The sequence below is a fragment of the Myxine glutinosa genome, chromosome 9 (assembly GCF_964187855.1).
Source record: "Myxine glutinosa chromosome 9, kmMyxGlut1.1, whole genome shotgun sequence".
Classification (NCBI taxonomy): Eukaryota; Metazoa; Chordata; class Myxini; order Myxiniformes; family Myxinidae; genus Myxine; species Myxine glutinosa.
In genome coordinates, this window is record NC_136269.1 from 65283799 (window position 1) to 65303309 (window position 19511).

General features: G+C 42.2%; 1 protein-coding gene across 1 annotated transcript in view; it reads left to right on the forward strand.

Annotated features, from left to right (window-relative positions):
* The window catches only part of LTBP1 (latent transforming growth factor beta binding protein 1), a 343539-nt gene that overhangs the window by 240224 nt on the left and 83804 nt on the right, over positions 1-19511 (forward strand). Inside the window, exons 16-20 of the mRNA XM_068129074.2 lie at positions 3314-3430; positions 7244-7369; positions 9350-9478; positions 12704-12826; positions 17073-17192. Coding sequence (XP_067985175.2) covers positions 3314-3430; positions 7244-7369; positions 9350-9478; positions 12704-12826; positions 17073-17192 — 615 coding nt within the window. The remainder of the gene's footprint in view (positions 1-3313; positions 3431-7243; positions 7370-9349; positions 9479-12703; positions 12827-17072; positions 17193-19511) is intronic.

Sequence of the window (19511 nt, forward strand, 5' to 3'; positions counted from 1 at the left end):
TAATTATGACTCTTCGTTGCACCAGAATGTGATTATATGGCATCAGTAGTGAGTTTAGGACCTTTCCCATACCTCCTCCCATCTTCTTCCCCAAACAACAACAATAACAACAACTACAACAACAATTACAACAACAACAGAGGAGATGGCGGCGGAGCGGGGGAGGATGCGTCCTCACACCGGCTCGATTAGCGCCATTGACCACGCGCTCCACGGGGTTACCACGAAGGGGCTCCTTGTCAGCTCCTCGTCAAGGGCGGAGCCTGGTAAACCCCCCGCACGCACCCAATGAGAAGCAACGTGCCGATTCCACGAGGCGGAGCTAACGAGCCGAGGGCGTGTCACTCCCCGCCGGATATACGCGGCCACGGGCCGGATGTGACGAGAGATTCGCCCCCAGCTGGAGAAAGACGGACCTGCGAGCGCTGAAACAGATGCGCCTCAGCTTGGAGAAAGAACGTCGCCTTCCGAGCGCTGTGACCTCCCTGCATCTCTGGACCGGACCGAGTCGATTCTGCTTTGAGCCAAGAGTGCACCTTGAGCCATCGCTATCTGCCTTTCCTAGCCATCAAACCCCGTGTGAGTCAGCGTTGTCCCGTTTATCTGTCGTCTGTCTAGGGTTAATATAAGAGTGTGTCTAAGTGCCTGTCTTTCTATGCTGTCCCTCTTGTAGTTGTAATCTAACCTTCCGCCTTAATATAACCTCCTCCGGAGGTCTTGAGAACTGAACCCCTGGTGTCGTATTGTGTCATTATAACCCAGCCGGGTGTCTTCTTTTTCTTATTGAGCCAGCGTAGCGCGACTTCGTCAACGTCGAGTATAGTCGGGTAATTTGTGCGGACACGACGGCCATTCCGCTCGGCCCACCTTAACATCAAAGTCGTGTCTGTAACAATATGTTCTGTCGTTGAATAATATAATTAGTGAGAATTACAATAATTATTTCATTTATTAATTTCCTTTTCAATAAAGCTCCCTTCCCTCACCAGGTGGAGCGTAGATTATCTGTACTGATGCTACTAAGGCCATTAATCGATATTAATGTAATGCTACTAAGGCCATAGTAGCATTAATAGTAGTACAGTAGCAAAACAGATCCTTGCAACGATAGACCAATCAGCCTGCTCCCAATAATCAGCAGGGTCATATAATGCATCACCACTTCTGACATCAAATCCAGCCTCTTCTCCAATGGCTTGATCTCTGGTCATTAATTTGGATTCAGACCAGGTCATTCTACTCTGGGCATGCTGCTTCTGCTGTCTCAACAATGGATGGAGGTCCTCAATGCCAAACACGAAATTAGAGCTGTCTCCCTTGACATATCACGTGCCTTCGATACGGTCTGGCACCCCGCTCTGCTCACCAAACTCTCCTCCTTTGGTATCCATGGTAATCTCCACACATGGCTTGCGGGCTTCCTCTCCGGTCGCAGTCAACGCGTGGCCCTGAATGGAATTCTCTCATCTCCCCTTCCTGTTCAGGCTGGAGTTCCTCAAGGCAGTGTTCTGGGCCCTGTGCTTTGTTTGGTATTCATCAATGATCTCTCTGACTCTCCTGAAAATCCTCTCTATCTCTTTGCTGATGACTCCACTCTCTGCCGCTCAATATCTCAACCCTCAGATCGGCAGGCAGCAGCCTCTTCACTCTCTGCAGACCTGGACAATATCACAGACTGGTCAATCAAGTGGAATATGACTATCAATCCTGACAAATCTCACACTCTTACTATGTCTCTCCGAAAAGACCACCTGGAAAACCCTCCCATATACTTTGTGAACAATCCTCTTGAAGAAGTTCTGTCACTCAAGCTTTTCGGTCTTACTATCTGCCATGATCTTTCCTGGGAAACCACATTTCCAAGCTGGCCTCCAAAGCCAGTCGCCAACTGGGCATCTTCCGTCATGCGAAGTCCTTCCTTGGCACACCTGAGCTTCTCACCACATACGAGGCTGTCATCCACAGCTTGATTGAATACTGCTCTCCACTCTGGGCTGGTGCTCCTGCCTCACACGTAGCTCGGCTTCACGCTGTAGAAACCAAAACTTTCAGAATCATTGGTATCTCCCACGATGAAGCTGATTCTGAGGGCCTTTTACTCACTTTCACCGCAGGCAGGTTGGTGGTCTTTATATCTTCTACCGACTCCTCTCCGGCCTTGCTCCCCCAGCTCTGTCTCTTCGCTGTCCCCCAAATATTCCTTCAGCTCGCACATGATCTGCCAGCAACCCTCTTATGGTGAAACTGCCAAAATCAAGGCTCTCTGCTCACCTTCTCTCTTTCATTCCTCTTTTCTCCCGCCTCTGGAATAAACTCCCACACTCTCTTCAGTCCCACACCTCCCTCCAGGTCTTCAAAACAGCTGTTCACCACCATCTCTTACCTTCCCCCATCCAAAACCTTGATCTTTTCTACCCCCCTTTAATACATGCCAAATCCAACTCTTTCATTCTCCGACTTCTTTCCTGAAAGTCCGAGTAGTGTCCATTTATTTTATACCGTGTACCCCTTCTCCCCCTCCCCCGCCTGTCCTCCCCCGCCTGTCCTCCCCCGCCTGTCCTCCCCCTTCCACAGATCTACCGATGTCCCTGTTCTCTACTGTTCTTGTGCTTGTGTGCTTCCCTCTCTCTCCCCCTCTTGTCTCCCACTCCCTTTATTTTATATTTTTTGTGTCTCTGCTTATGTTTTTGTGTTTTATCTGTTAGCTCTTACACGAATCTCAACTTTGTATACAATTTTTTTTTGTAATTGGAAGTATTACAATTGCGCTGATTGGTCGAAGTAGCTCCCTATATGATTTGCTAGATACAAATTTGTGGCCATTGAAGTTGGCAAGAATCTGCTGTCATACAAATTTTTTTTAAGGTTCAATTGAAAACTTAATTAATCTGACTTTCAAGTTACTCAAGCAGCCCCTTATTTATTACGTATGCAAATATGGCTGGATTCTACCACAATCATCGGATCTTTTCCCCCTTCCACCACCCAGCATGCTCTTGAATGCCTCTTATTTTGCCCATCCTTCCTCCATTCAACTTACAGCGCTCTTTCCCTTTCTTACCCACTTCTCCCACACTACTATAATCTCCTTTCCTTTGTCGATCCTGTCATCCTTCCTCCTCATCCTTTTTTCCAATTTTTTTTTCCTCCCACCTTTGGGAGCAGAAGATGTAATATTAATAATCGTATCTTTTGTCGGTTTTTGCAGCACTTTTGTTGTGCTTCCATTTTATTTCTTATACATTTATCAGCATTATGTGCCATAAATAACTTATTATATGACACTCGTGACGTGAGCATCGTTTTGACACAGAGTGCGCATCCAAACCTGAGGTGTGTGGACCAGGTGTGTGCAAGGATCAAGCCAACAGCTACTACTGTGAATGCAACTTTGGCTATGAATTCCTGCAGCATCTTGGTCACTGTGTTGGTGAGAACAATATTGATTCCTGCCATTACGTTTTCACAGAATTTATTTGTGTGTAAGATATACTGAGTAATCTCAAAAAGTTTCATTTTGATGTTGTGTTTATAATCCTTCAGTCATTACCTTTTATATCAATAATTTTGCTGTTGATCTAGTACTAATCATGTGGGAAAATGTCAACATTTTCCAAGCTCTACCCCCTCCTTTCTGGTAGTACACATTATAAATCTCATGGCTGATGTACCATAACACATGTATGTACCTTAACACAATCTAATATGGCTGATGTACCTCAATGCATTATAAATCTCATATGGCTGATGCGCAAGCTTGGTGTTGGCTTAGCGGTTAGGGTGCCGGCTTGAGATCCTAGGATCCTGGGTTCGAATCCGGTCGATCGCTGAATTAACGCCATGGGGGTTGACTCAGCCTGTCATCCATCCGAGGTTGGCAAGTTGAGTACCAGTTCTCACTGGTAATTCCCTGTGTGTCGCAAGAGGTGACTAACAGGGTTGGTGGCAGGAAGGGCATCCGGCCATAAAACACTGCTCCAAAAAGCTGGTAATTCCCTGTGTGCTGCAAGAGGCGACTAACAGGGTTGGTGGCAGGAAGGGCATCCGGCCATAAAACATTGCTCCAAAAAGCTGGTAATTCCTTGTGTGTCGCAAGAGATGACTAACAGGGTTGGTGGCAGGAAGGGCATCCGGCCATAAAACATTGCTCCAAAAAGCTGGTAATTCCCTGTGTGCTGCAAGAGGCGACTAACAGGGTTGGTGGCAGGAAGGGCATCCGGCCATAAAACATTGCTCCAAAAAGCTGGTAATTCCTTGTGTGTCGCAAGAGATGACTAACAGGGTTGGTGGCAGGAAGGGCATCCGGCCATAAAACATTGCTCCAAAAAGCTGGTAATTCCCTGTGTGTTGCAAGAGGCGACTAACAGGGTTGGCGGCAGGAAGGGCATCCGGCCGTAAAACATTGCTCCAAAAAGGGGACCACGGTGCCCCAAAAAAAGGCCAACCCATGCTGTGCGGGGAAAAATGGCCTCTAAACTGCCAACCCTCTAAGGCCAACCCATGCTGTGCGGGGGAAAATGGCCTCTAAAGGTGGTTCTTTTCTATATGGCTGATGCACCTCAATACATTATAAATCTCATATGGCTGATGTTCCTCAACACATTATAAATCTCATATGGCTGATGTACCTTAACAAATGTATGTACCTCAACACAATCTCATATGGCTGATGTACCTTAACACATTATAAATCTCATATGGCTGATGTACCTTAACACATTATAAATCTCATATGGCTGATGTACAGTGCCTTCAGAAAGTATTCACACCCTTTGACTTTTTCACATTTTGTAGTGCTACAGTCTGAATTTAAAATGGATTAAATTGAGATGTGTTGTCACTGATCTACACACAATACCACATAATGTCTAAGTGGAATTTTGTTTTTAGAATTTTTTACAAAAGAATTTAAAAAGAAATGCAGAAATATCTAATTTACATAAGTATTCAACCCCCTGAATCAATACTTCGTAGAAGCACCTTTGCCAGCGATTACAGCTTCGAGTCTTCTTAGGTATGTCTGCATCAGCTTTGCACATCTAGATTTGGGGAGTTTCTCCAATTCTTCCTTGCAGATTTGCTCAAGCTCTGTAATGTTGGATGGGGAGTGTCGGTGAACAGCAATCTTCAAGTTTTTCCACAGATTCTCAATGGTATTCAGGTCTGGGCTTTGGCTGGGTCGCTCGAGGACTTTTACGTTCTTTTTCTGAAGCCATTCCAGTGTTGCTTCGGCTGTATGCTCGGGGTCATTGTCCTGTTGTAACGTAAATCTTCACCGCAGTCCAAGATCTTTTGCAATCTGAAGCAGGTTCTCCTCAAGGATTTGCCAGTATTTGGCTCCATTCATTGTTTCCTCTATCATTACAAGTCTCCCAGTCTCTGCCTCTCAAAAGCATCTCCAAAGCATGATGCTGCCTCCACCATGCTTCATGGTAGTGATGGTGTTAGATGGGTGATGAGCTGTGTTTGGTTTCCACCAGACGTCGTGCTTTGCATTCAGGCCAAAGTGTTCAATTTTCATCTCATCAAACCACCGAATCTTTTGCCTCATGCACCCAGATTCTTTCACGTGTGTTTTTGCAAACTCCATGTGTGCTGTCATGTGCCTTTTTCAGGTGTGGCTTCGTTTTGGCCACTCTTCTATAAAGCCTTGATTTGTGAAGTGCTGCAGACTGTTGTCCATCTGCCAGGTTCTCCCATCTCAGCAAAGGAACTCTATAGTTCTCTCAGAGTGGTCATTGGTTTCTTGGTCACCTCCCTGACCAAGGTCCTTTCCAGGTTGCTCAGTTTGGCCGGATGGCCAGCTCTAGGAAGAGTCTGGGTAGTTCCATATTCTTTCCATTTCCTAATGATGGAGCTCACTGTGCTCTTGGGATATTTCAAGACGCTATAAATTGTTTTATGCTCTTCCCCAGATCTACGCCTGCTGAAAATTTTATATCGGAGTTCTACGGACAGTTCCTTGGACTTCATGGTAGAGTTTCTGCTCTGATATGCACTGTCAATTGTGGGACATTGTATAGAATGGTGTGTTTCTTTCTAAATCATGTCCAATCAATTGAAGTGAACTGCAATCAAGTTGTTGAGACATCTCAAGGATGATCAAAGGAAATTGGATGCAGCTGAGCTCAATTTGGAGGGTTATAGCAAAGAGTTTGGATACTTATTGACTCAACACATTACGGCTTTTTTATTTTTAATTAATTTGTGAAAAAATTATATTAAAAAAATCAACGTAGACATTATGCGGTACTATGTGTAGATCAGTGACAAAAAAATTTCCATTCAATCCATTTTTAATTCTTTCTGTAACGCAACAAAATGTGAAAAAGTCAAGGGGTGTGAATACTTTCTGAATGCATTGTATATGAGATCCTTCAAGTTGTACGACTATAATCCAACATATAGTTTCTCACCTGCACTTCTCTGTTAAAGATCTCTTGAGGTGGCATTATTGATCTAATGGGAGTCTTTTTAATGTCCGTTTTTGTGTCAGTACCACGGTTAAACATGTAACAGGTGTCCCTGCTTCCCTAATAACGTCTCTTGTGATTCTCTTCTTGTTTCTCTCTTTAGCTCTGCAGTGAAAATCACGTGCTCTCCCTAACCTAAATCCCCTCCAACGTATTTCTCATTTCCAGAATCATCTTCCCTTCAAATTTTTATATTGTGCCTCTCTGTTGTTTGCGAAGGGGAGAGGGAAGGGATGGAGGAATTAAACACAGTGTGTTCTTTATCGTGTGTTGGTGCACCCTGACTCTGCCTCTGTTTGCTCAGTGTTTATTACATTCTTGGCATTGTTTGCTCTCATGTGATTTGCCATTTGATGTTTAATTGCAAGTTGTTTGCTCAATGTATCATATACTTTGTCATAATGCGATTTTTGTACTTTTATATGTGATACAAGTAAGTAGTATAAAATAATGCTCAATTACTTCTTATTAAATGCTGCATAATAAGCTGTTGTTCCTCGAGCCTTTGCAGTGTAAACGAAAATTATAGTGCATGAAACATTTCCGCACCACATCACCTCATCACATGTGTGGAAATACTCCGTGAGTTTAGGATTGACCGCAAGGATCACGGTTGGCTGCACTTTGGACTTTCCAGAGAGTGACGGACTGCCTGGCTAAAAATTATATAATTTGTTTGTTTTTGTTGCGACAGTACCAACTTACAAACTGCGAGACTTAGTAATATTCCTGGAAGCCTCTTTACAGAACTTCTGCTGTTGCTTTTTCAGATATTGATGAATGCAACCAGTTTCCACGTGCATGCACCAACGGGCGCTGTACAAACATGGAAGGGAGTTTCAAGTGCTCCTGTCCAGCGGGACTTGCTATTGACAGAACGGGTTCTGCCTGCTTGGGTAAGAATCAGGATCATGAATATTGTGCCTGCATGCTCAATCAGGCCTTCTCTCTCTTATAGATTCTTCTCTTATAGATTATTGCCAGCTTTGTCTCATGTATCTAATCATTAAAACCTTTTTTTAATGACTGGTATTTGCGTATTTACAGTGCCTTCAGAAAGTATTCACACCACTTGACTTTTTCACATTTTGTTGTGTTACACCTTGAATTTAAAATGGATTAAATTGAGATTATTATTTTTGGCACTGATCTACACTTAATAACATCAAGTGTCAAAGTGGAATTTATTTATTTATTTAGAAAATTTTACATAATAGTTAAAAACAAAAAGCTGAAATGTCCTGAGTAAATAAGTACCAACACTTTTACTATGACACGGCAGATTGAACTGAGGTGCATCCAATTTCCTTTGATCATCCTTGAGATGTCTCTACAACTTGATTGGAGTCCACATGTGGCCAATTAAATTGATTGGAAATAATTTAGAAAGACACACACCTTTCTATACAAGGTGCCGCAATTGACAATGCATGTCGGAGCAGAAACTCCACCATTAACGCCAAGGAACATTCTATAGAACTCCGAGATAGAATTGTGAGGAAGCATAGATCTGGACAAGGGTATAAAACAATTTTTAGAGTGTTGATTTTCCAAGAGCACAGTGAGCTCCATCATTTGGAAATGGAAAAAAATATCGAACTACCAGACTCTTCTTAGAGTAGGCTGTTCGACCAAACCAATGACCACTCTGACAGAAGTAGAGAGGTCCTTGGCTAAGATGGGAGAACCTGCTGGAAGGACAACAGTCTCTGCAGCATTTTACAAATCTAGGCTTTATGGGAGAATGGCCAGACGGAAGCCACTCCTGAGAAAAAGGGACATGAGAGCACTCTTGGAGTTTGCAAAAAGGCACGTGAAAGACTCTAAGAGCAAGATGCAAAAGATTCTGTGGTCTGATGAGATGGAAATTGAAGTCTTTGGCCTGAATGCAAAGCGCTACATCTAGCGGGAACCAAGCACAGCTCATCACCCATCTAATACCATCCCTAGCAAGAAGCATGGTGGTGGCTGCATTATGCTATGGGGATGCTTTTCAGTGGCAGGGACTGGAAGACTTGTAAGGATAGAGGGGAAGAATTAATGGAGCCAAATACAGGCAAATTGATGAGGATAACCTGCTTCAGAGTGCAAAAGACCTTAGACTGTGGCAAAGATTTACATTCCAACAGGACCATGACCCCAAGCATACAGCCAACGCAATAGTGGAATGGCTTCAGAATAAGAATGTGCAAGTCCTTGAGTGACTCAGCCAAAGCCCAGACTAGAATCCCATTGAGAATCTGTGGAAAAGCTTAAAGATTGCTGTTCACCGACGCTTCCCGTCCAATTTGACAGAGCCTGAGCAAATCTGCAAGAAAGAATGGGAGAAACTCCCCAAATGAAAGTGTGCAAAGCTGGTACAGACATACCCAAGAAGACTCGAAGCTGTAATCGCTGCCAAAGGTGCTGCTACGAAATAGTTAATCAGGGAGTTGAATACTTATGTAAATTAGATATTTCTGTATTTCATTTTTAATTATTTGTAAAAAAAAAAGAAAAAAAATTCCACTTTGACATTGTGGAGTATTATGTGTAGATCAGTGACAAAAAAAAACAGTTTAATCAATTTTAAATTCAGGCTGTAACACAACAAAATGTGAAAAACATCAAGGGATGTCAATACTTTCTGAAGGCATTGGACTTGTCTATTTAAAAAGAAGAAACACTGGACAATTGTATCTCACTCGAATAACTTTTTGACTACCCATCGTTTTAAAACCACAAGCACCACGCTGATGCAACAGAGAAAGCACGATGGCTGAAGTACGACTTGTTTAGTGCAACCCTGGGACTTTATAGCTCATGCTTGTCACTCGGGAAGATCAGACAAGTGATTTTGTTATCCCTTTCTCTCTATCTCCCTCTTTGCCCTCAAGACGTAAACGAGTGTGAGTCAGATCCATGCCAAGGAAACGGGCATTGTAGAAACACACCAGGCTCTTACACTTGTTGGTGCAGGCAAGGGTTTGTGAAGACAAAAATTCACAATCTGACAACTTGCCATGGTGACTACCTTTTTGTGTTTGTTCTGTTTTACTCTGCTTATTTTTTTTTTCTGACTGTCATTGTTTATTTTTCATTTTGTTCTTTTTTCCACCTTTCTTTCTCATAATGTAAAGATGACTCAACAAGGCAATCTTTATTTAATATATACAAACACTGAAAACTCCCTCTCCCTCCCAATGACTGTTTTCCCATCCCCATAGTTTCCTTATCTTTCTCCTCTCTTTCTAACTTTCGACTCCTAATGGCCCCATGCATGTGAAGCGAAAAGTGGGGTTACGCAATTGGTTCATGTTTGTCTGTCTCTCCGTCTGTCCGTCTACAAACGTCAGAAACAACTTAATTTAAATTGGATGTTATGTTTTGAACACAAATCGGAACATGCACAGGAAAACAAGTTGCCGTTTTACCGGACATTGGCTCTGAATTTGTCCCGATCGAACATGCGCAGAGAGAAGTGAGTTTGTTTTTTTTTAACTCTGTCTGCCTGTCTGGCAGTAAAACAAAATTAACTGCGACGGCACTCGGTAGAGGGCATACCTCTGCCAGGCTGAACAAATTACATGTTGTATCCCACTAATGGGTCAGACCTGGATTCGGACCTGAGCCCAAATCGAATCGGCCTGTTCTTGTTGCCTAAGCAACTTGTCCACCTGGTTTTGTCATAATCGGTCCTCAACTTTTTGAAATATCGTGCTATATATCGTTTTTGGCCTGATCACTCAATGGTGAAGATTCACTTAAAGATTTTTAAAATCCTCGTATCAGGATCCACATTCGGATCTTCACCAAAATCGAATTGATTCGTCCTTGTCACACACCTAACCTGTCCATCAAGTTTCGTCTGAATTCGTCCATAACGTTTTGAAATATCGCGATAAATATCGTTTTTTGCCCTGTCTCTCCATGGTGAAGAATCACTTTAAAAATTCTCAGATCCAAATTCGGATCCGGATATATATATATATATATATATTTGTATACAAGTTCGAGGCTCGTGAAAGAGCTAACATTAATCACACAAAAAGTCAAACCGACACAAACCAACACATAAAACACAAAATAAGGGGAGCGGTAGACAAGATGGGGAGAGAGGGCGAAGGACACAAACACAACATTTGAGAGCAGGGACATCGAGAGAACTTTGGGAGGGAGAGGGCTTGGGGTGAGGTAATTTGGGGGGGAATATTCACCAAAATCTAATCATTTCCTCCTTGTCACATACCCAAAATCTCCGCCAAATGTCATCCGAATCCGTCCGCAGCTTTTTGAGATATCCTGTTCACAAACAAACAAACAGACAGACAAACAAGAAAGACATCGAGCAGAGCACGATACTTGCTAAATCCACCCCGCCCCCCCAAAAAAGTTGCCATGGATACATCAACTTGTAAATTTCATTAAGATTAAAATTGATGATCTTGATCAAAGCTCAGGTCAATCTGATGAAAATCGATTTTTTTTTCAGATGATAACATGATTTTAGAAGTTAAACCTTGAGTTGACCTTTCATCTTTTGACCTCAAAAATAGTTGGTTTCCGAATTCAGTGACACAATATGCAAATAATGTTCAACTTTCAAGTCAGTCAGATGAAAAATGACGATTTTAGAAATATGACCTCAAGATGACCTTTGAGCTATCCTCAAGTTGATGACTTTTGACAACTTATTGAGATATCCCGTTCACAAACACAGACAGACAGACAAACAGACAGACAGGGGTGAAAACATAACCTCCGCCCACCTTCGGTGGCGGAGGTAAAAATCAGTCCAAACAGGAAACGTGCTGTTTTTAAGAAACGTGCTGTTTTGTCACAAAGGACACATGCAACAGGCACGAATAACTCATGTAACGTGTTAGGCAGGGTGATGTAATAAACACTGTGTCATGGCAGTAAAACAACTGTAAAGTCCAGAATGAATTTATTTTTACGAATTTTGTAATCTTTATTTTATTTAAATTGAATTACATACTTGAGCACTGTAGAACACAAATCGCCTTCTTGGCACGTTCAAAATCCTTATGTTTAGCAGTACTCGGACACATTAAACAAGGTGATGTATAAGACTGCTTCAATTGTGCTAAACTTCCGGAAATTTTTCTAAATAATCTTTAAAATCATTATTTTATTTAAATTGAAGTGCACACTTGAACACGACACAGGGTAGCATATTTCTATGAACTCTCTAGTTACCTCGCCAGAGGAGAGGGTATTGCATTTGAGTCCGTTTGTTTGTCTGTCTGTCTGTCTGTCTGTTTGTCCGCACAGAATAAATATGATTTTCTCTGCAACCGTTAGTCCGATTAACAGGAAATTTTCACCATAGGTGCAACTCCACCTGTATAATTCTTTAATGATAATTATGACGTCATAGGTCACGTGGTTCGGCCGCCATCTTGGAAAAACCGAAAAACTTTGCACCTCTATATCTCCGAAAGCGCTGAATAGAAAAAATTGAGACGGCTCATTGTAAAGAACTCTCCATGGGGAGTAAAATATGTTAATGATGATGTCTTAGGTTCCTCCATTATGACGTCATAATTCGACAAGTACAAAACTTCATCCAATTGAGATGAAATTTCTTGAGCGCCATGTCGGCATTAACTGGTGGAGAAAAAAAAATGATGACGTCATGGGTCACGTGGTTCGGCCGCCATCTTGGAAAAACCGAAAAACTTTGTACCTCTATATCTCTGAAAGTGCTGAACAGAAAAAATTGAGATGTGGCTCATTGTAAAGAACTCTCCATGGGGAATAAAATATGTTAATGATGATGTCATAGGTGCCTCCATTATGACGTCATAATTCGACAAGTACAAAACTTCATCCGATCAAGATGAAATTTCTTGAGCATAATCTTGGAATAAATTAGTTTAGAAAAAAAATGACGTCATCGGTCACGTGGTTCGGCCGCCATATTTGATTTGACACAAAAGCCTTGAAAACCACTGAAAATATATCCTGGTGAGGGTTGCAATCTCTGATTGCTCTTTTTCTTGTTTTTTATTGTTTTTGGTTCGTTGAATTCAAGTTTTATCTGCACCGTGTCATCTGCCTTATTTTTAAAGCTGTGGATCCCAAAGTAAAACAACTATGCATTGATTTAGCTAGTTATGATGACATAAGACAGGATTGTCCATTTGTAACAGTTTCATCAAACCAACTGTTTTTTGCTTGTGTCTGTCACAATAATGGATATTTTGGAAGATGTTCTTCACCTACAGATATCAACGAATGCCTGCAAGAGTCTCTTTGCCCTGGTGGACTGTGCATAAACGTGCCCGGGTCCTACCGCTGCAAACACTGCCCATCGGGGTATTTACTAAACACACGTGGTGACTGCGATGGTGAGCATCTTTTACGTTCAGCCACACTTTTCTCTCACACACACGCTTTATTTATTTATTTATTTTCTACAAATATGAGGCTCATGGAAGGGTGAGGTCATATAAAAGGGGAGGGCGGTAGTAACGCACAGTGAGGAAGCAGGGAAATGAGCTGGGAGGTGAACAAACAGGAAATGAGGAAGGGGATGAAATACAGCAACAGGCCGATAAGAACACATGGCCCAGACAAGGACACACAAACCCAGCACAAAAGCACATGAGATACTTGAAAACAACTGCGATAATTAAGGCAACAACTTCTGTGGCTATTACTCTAGCAGGGAGGGGATATAAATGTATGTTCTGGGACACCCAACGTTTTTTTTTTGGTAAAATAACTCCCATCCAAAACCTAACAGTTCCCTGTTGCTGAATCGTTATTAAATGCTGAACGTCAAGCAAGGAAGCAGAACATACCGTTTTTTAAGTTTTTGGTACGTCTCGGCTGGAGTCGGGTTCGAACCACCGACCGCCCAGACTCAAAGCAGACACTCCAACCACTATGTCACCGAGTCTGGTAAATATCAGAAAGAAAGAAGATTTTTTTTACATCTCACCACTTCTTTCCTTTCTGTTGGGTTTTTTATGATGATGAAGTTTGTTTTAAAAGTATTTGCACATAAATTCATCCTTAACTAATCGTGTCATGTTTCTCTCTTAACTGTTTTCACATCACTTACTTCTGCTTTGTCGTTATACTGTATATTTTGTTGCATCTTTTATTAGGTAGTTATTTTATTGTTAGCTGAAACATGGGCAGTGCAAACAACAACAACACAACAACATGCATTTTAAGGCCATTTTCCCTGCTAGAGCGGGGGTTAGCCTTGCGGTCCCCACGACAATCTTCTCCATTTTGCCCTATTTTCTGCATCTCTCCTTGTTAACCCCCTTGCCCGCATTTCTTCTTCCACCATCTTTAGCCAAGTCTTTCTCGGTCTTCCCCGTCCTGGTTCTGTTCTGCAGTGCAAACAGAAGAGGATAATATTCCCCTATTAGCTGTGTGCCATATTCTTGCGTGCACTGGCACATGTATTTTTCCATGACTTACCCTTTTACATTGAAAAAAAATGATGAAAAAGGCAATGAACTTATTGTGGCATCCATATATATATATATATGTACAGTGCATTCAGAAAGTATTCAGACCCCTTCACTTTTTTCACATTTTGTTATGTTGCAGCCTTATCCTGAAATCGTTTAAATTCATTTTTTCCCTCATCAATCTACACTCAATACCCGATAATGACAAAGAGAAAACAGGATTTTAGAAAGTTTGCAAATTTATTAAAAAGAAAAAACTGAAATATCACATTTACATAAATATTCATACCCTTTGCTGTGACACGTGAAATTTAGCTTAGGTGCCTCCCATTTCTCTTGATCATCTTTGAGATGTTTCTCCACCTTGATTGGAGTCCACCTGTGGTAAATTCAATTGATTGGACATGATTTGGAAAGGCACACACCTGTCTATATAAGGTCTCACAGCTGACAATGCATATCAGAGCAAAAACCAAGCCATGAAGTCGAAGGAACTGCCTGCAGAGCTCAGAGACAGGATTGTGCCGAGGCACAGATCTGGGGAAGCCTACAAAAAAATTCTGCTGCATTGAAGGTTCCCAAGAGCACAATGGCCTCCATAATTCTTAAATGGAAGAAGTTTGGAACAACCAGGACACATCATAGAGCTGGCCGCCCGGCCAAACTGAGCAATCGGGGGAGAAGGGCCTTGGTAAGAAAGGTGACCAAGACCCCGATGGTCACTCTGGCTGAGCTCCATAGATCCTGTGTGGAGATGGGAGAAACTTCCAGAAGTACAACCATCACTGCAACACTCCACCAATCTGGGCTTTATGGCAAAGTGGCCAGACGGAAGCCTCCCGTCAGTGAAAGACACATGAAAGCCCACTTGGAGTTTGCAAAAAAACACCTAAAGGACTCTCAGCCTTAGAGCTGGCAGATTCTGTGGTCTGATGAAACCTAGATTGAAGTGTTTGGCTTCCTCACAACAACTGTTCATTGGGAGCTTCATGAAATGAGTTTCGATGGCCGAGCAGTCGCACCCAAACATCATGCCTCAGATCACCATGCGCATTGCCAAGCGTCGGGTGGAGTGGTGTAAAGCTCACCGCCATTGGACTATGGAGCAGTGGAAACGTGTTCTCTGGAGTGATGAATCATGCTTCACCATCTGGCAGTCCGACGGACGAATCTGGGTTTGGCGGATGCCAGGAGAACGCTACCTGCCCAAATGCATAGTGCCAACTGTAAAGTCTGGTGGAGGAAGAATAATGGTCGTTGGCTGTTTTTTGTTTTTCATGGTTCGGGCTGGGCCCCTTCGTTCCAGTAAAGGGAAATCTTAACGCCACAGCATACAATGACATTGTAGACGATTGTGTGCTTCCAACTTTTTGGCAACAGTTTGGGTAAGACCCTTTCCTGTTACAGCATGACAATGCCTCCGTGCGCAAAGCGAGGTCCATACAGAAATTGTTTGTTGAGATCGGTGTGGAAGACCTTGACTGGCCTGCACAGAGCCCTGACCTCAACCCCATCGAACACCTATGGGATGAATTGGAATGCCGACTGCGATCCTGGCCTAATCGCCCAACATCAGTGCCCCACCTCACTAATGCTCTTGTGGCTGAATGGAAGCAAATCCCCGCAGCAATGTTCCAACATCTAGTGGCAAGCCTTCCCAGAAGAGTGGAGGCTGTTATAGCAGCAAAGGGGGGGGGGCGGGGGGGGGGGGACCAACTCCATATTAATGCCCATGATTTACATAAAACATACTGCAATAAGACATATTTATGGTACTAGTACACCCGTTCCTTTCAGGACCAGCAGGAAGTGTCATTCCTCTCTGGTATATATAGATTACAGTAGATCTAGGAATCTATGGTCGGGCCTTAAAAACATCGGGGGTATGTTTATTTACCAAGTTTCTTTTAGAGAGCTCATCAAGTAATTTAAGCATTCGAGCAAGCACTCCATTCAAAACCATTGATTATGAACGGCTGGCTTGGCAAGGACTGCTTGGTGCTTGGTAACTAGCTGCTTGGTAACTGAACATACCTTGGGTTTTCGCCCTTTCAGTTTCGTATTAAACAGCATTAGCGACTGTTTCAAAAGGTAATCAAATGTGTTTGTGGTTTATAATATTTTTATTTCTGGCCGTTGCTCCCACAAAAACGGCCTCATAAGCTAATTGTATATGTTAACATGGCATTTTTTCAAAGTGGAAAACCCCCTTGCAGAGACGGTGTATTATTAGCATTAATTTTGTTTCATAATAACATTAATATTATGTTGTTGTCATCAGCATTGTTATTGGAAGCCACTTTGGAAAAATGCCACATAAAATCCCACATTCGCGGCAGGAAGGGTCATGTCTTAATTCCTGTGGGGTATATAGATTACTGTAGATCTTAATTCAGTTCCGTAAGTAAAATTTGCCTCGCGAATGTCACGATTCCTCCAAATTTGTTTCAATTTAGTGTAAAACATCATTAGCAACTGTTTAAAAATGTAATCGTATGTTTTTATTGTTGATAATATCTTTACTTCTTGTAGAAATTGTTGCTCACATAAAACACCATGATGAGCTATTTATAAACGTTAACACGTCGTTTGTTCAAGGAGGAAAATCCCCTTGATAAGGGGAAGATATTATTAGTATTAATATTGTTTTGTAATAACATTAATATTATGCTTTTGTTATTAGAAGCAGCCTTCGAAAAACGTCACGACAAAGCTATTGTAACATGGATATACAGCTCAACACACAACCCCATTGGTGGGGAAAACCCCTTTGGTGGAGAAACCCCCTTGGGCAGGGAGGCAAATGAATTCGCTACAACTTTCATCATGTGACCCTTAGTCATCCTGTCAAGTTTGGTTGAGATTGGATGATCGACAGACAAAAATCGACAGACAGACACCCAGACACCAAATTGAATATTTTAGTATGATGATTTTGTAAATAGCGGGATGTCATCACCAATTCTTGGCCAAATTGATTTGCTGGTTTTCGCGTCACAGAACTTGTCGAACTATTGTGAGCCAACCTCAGTCTTTTGGCATACTTTTGTGTGACACACACACACACACACACACACACACACACACACACACACACACACACACACACACACACACACACACACACACACACACTCCAACTCCTTGTTGCCTGCACATGCAGATGTGGACGAGTGCCAGCAAGCCTCCACGTGCCCAACTGCCAAGTGCATCAACAGGCCTGGTTCCTATGATTGCGCTCCCTGTCCTGATGGTTTTCAGGGAAAGAATGGGCGCTGTCATGGTAAGTTACACAAAAAGCTTTTCTTTTAAACAAACATCAACCCCACAATTGATTCTTCCTCCTGGATTATTGTGTACATAGTGTCAATGAATACCCTACTGTGTGAGTAAGTGAGAGCCAGGAATATACTCTGACAAAAGTTAGATTTTGAGATGATTGTACCGGTATTTAAAGTTTTCGGCCATGTAAAGATACCCATTTATATGTTTATTTATTTATTTATTTTTAAATCTCACACTGTAGGTTCTGGTCCTCAACCACTCATATAAATGACTCTCCTATCAACCTGTTAAATTTCAAATAATTCATTTTTAAAGCAAAATTTCTTGTTGGCTGTTTAAAATGAAAATAACAATTGTACAGACCTTGCGTGATATTTTATGATCATAACATTCGTTTATTATCATAAATAACTTCATATATAAGGACACCCAGAAGTCAAATCCTTCAAATCACAAAGGCCACCCAGCAAGCTACAGTTAACTACTTCCCTTCTACCCTTCGATCCCCCACATCCCCTTTCCCCACAACTTACCAAGTCGTGCATGATCCATACCAAGCCTAGGAATCCAAAACCTGCTGGTCAAGAGTGCTCAAGAAAAAGTTCTTAATCGTTATATTATGTGTTTGTCAAACATTCTCCATTCCTTGTCTTCAGATTGTCTTCCATGGCCATTCTAGTAGATTAAGTAATTCGGCAAAAAACCATAACAGCTGCTTTTTATTGGTTTGGAAAATAAAATACTCTTATAACCAAAGACGTTATATTATGGATGTTGCTGTTTGTGGTGTTTTAACTGCTTGGAAAAGTTGATCTCACCACTATGAGGTTTGCATATGAGGCCCTCCAGTAAATGTGTTCCCTTCATTCATATGCATAGTGCCCTCCATAAGCAGGCCTATTAGAACAGTGAAGTCAAATTTGTTATTATTGCTATATACTCAAGAAATTTGGGTTTGACATCAAAAGATTAATACGAGGCAAGAGCACAAAAGTTCAGCTTTTATTTATTGGTATTTCTATGTGTATATATGTTTTACCATTGTAGAACAATATCATGTTTTATGTTCAGTCGCCCCATTTTAGGTAAGCATATACAGGAGGGTACAAGCTGCTGCACACAGGTGGGGATGGAAAGTCAAATGACATTGCAATAATTGTGTCGGAAGAGATCAGCAAGGATGTCGTCAAAGTGGAAAGATGGGAGGGACCGATAGTTATGGCATGTAATCGTATTTATGGGATGAGGTTGTGACACACAATAAAATGGTGTGTGTTATGTCGATATATGGGCTACAGACAGGAAGGACTGAGGCAAAGGAGCAGGAGTTCAGGAACACCTGAAGAGGATGATGGGAATGGTTGAGCTGGAGATGATGCTGTGCTTTGCGGGGCATTTCAACGCACATGTGGAGGTAGCGGAGCCGGGTGAAGGGGAATGTGTTGGCAAATTTGGTTGGGGTAACCTTAACGAGCAAGAGAGAGGGTCGAGAGATGGTGGAGCTGGCAGTGAATAATGACCTAGCCGTAGCTGGTTCATTCTTCCAGCAGCTGGACAGCTACAGGATTACTTACAGGACTGGACAACACAAAACGGAGTTGGATTTGTTGGTTATGAGAAAGCAATAGTTGTGGAGGATCAAGAACTCTAAGGAGGTGGTGGTAGAGCATGTCACCACCCAGAACAAGCCTGTGGTGTTTGTTGTACACATGCAGAAAAGGAGAGAAGTGAAGAGCAGGGGTCGGAAGATGATAATATGGGGTAAGTGTAGAGACAATTTCGGCAAAGAGTACAAGGAGAGGATGAGGGCCACATATGAAGAACTTCACGAAGAAGCCAAAGGTTTGAAGGATGAGTGAAAGAAGCACGGAGAGTCTTTGAGGGCAATTGCAGAATTTTTGTGTGGAAGAAAATTAGGAAAGGGAACATCCATGAAAGAATAGAAACCAGGTGTGGTGGACAGAGGAAGTAGCGAATGTAATCTGTGAAAAGAATGCGGTTTGGAAGAGAATAGAGAAGATCAAGCATTAGGGGGACAAGAAAAACAAAACAAAAAACTCTTTCACGAGCCTTGATCTTGTATACAAAAAAAACAAAAAAGGGGGGGGGGGGGACAACAACAACCGCATGCCTGGTTGATGCACATGTATGGTAAAATAAGAAAGCAGCAAGGATAGCTGTGGATAAGGTGAGGAATTATATGGAAGTGGATGTGTGCAGCATGTTAGAAGAGGATGGTGAGAAGAAGATTACATTTAAATTGGCTCGTGACAGGGATGGATGGTCAGGATGTGAAATGTGGGAGGGAGGAGGGAGG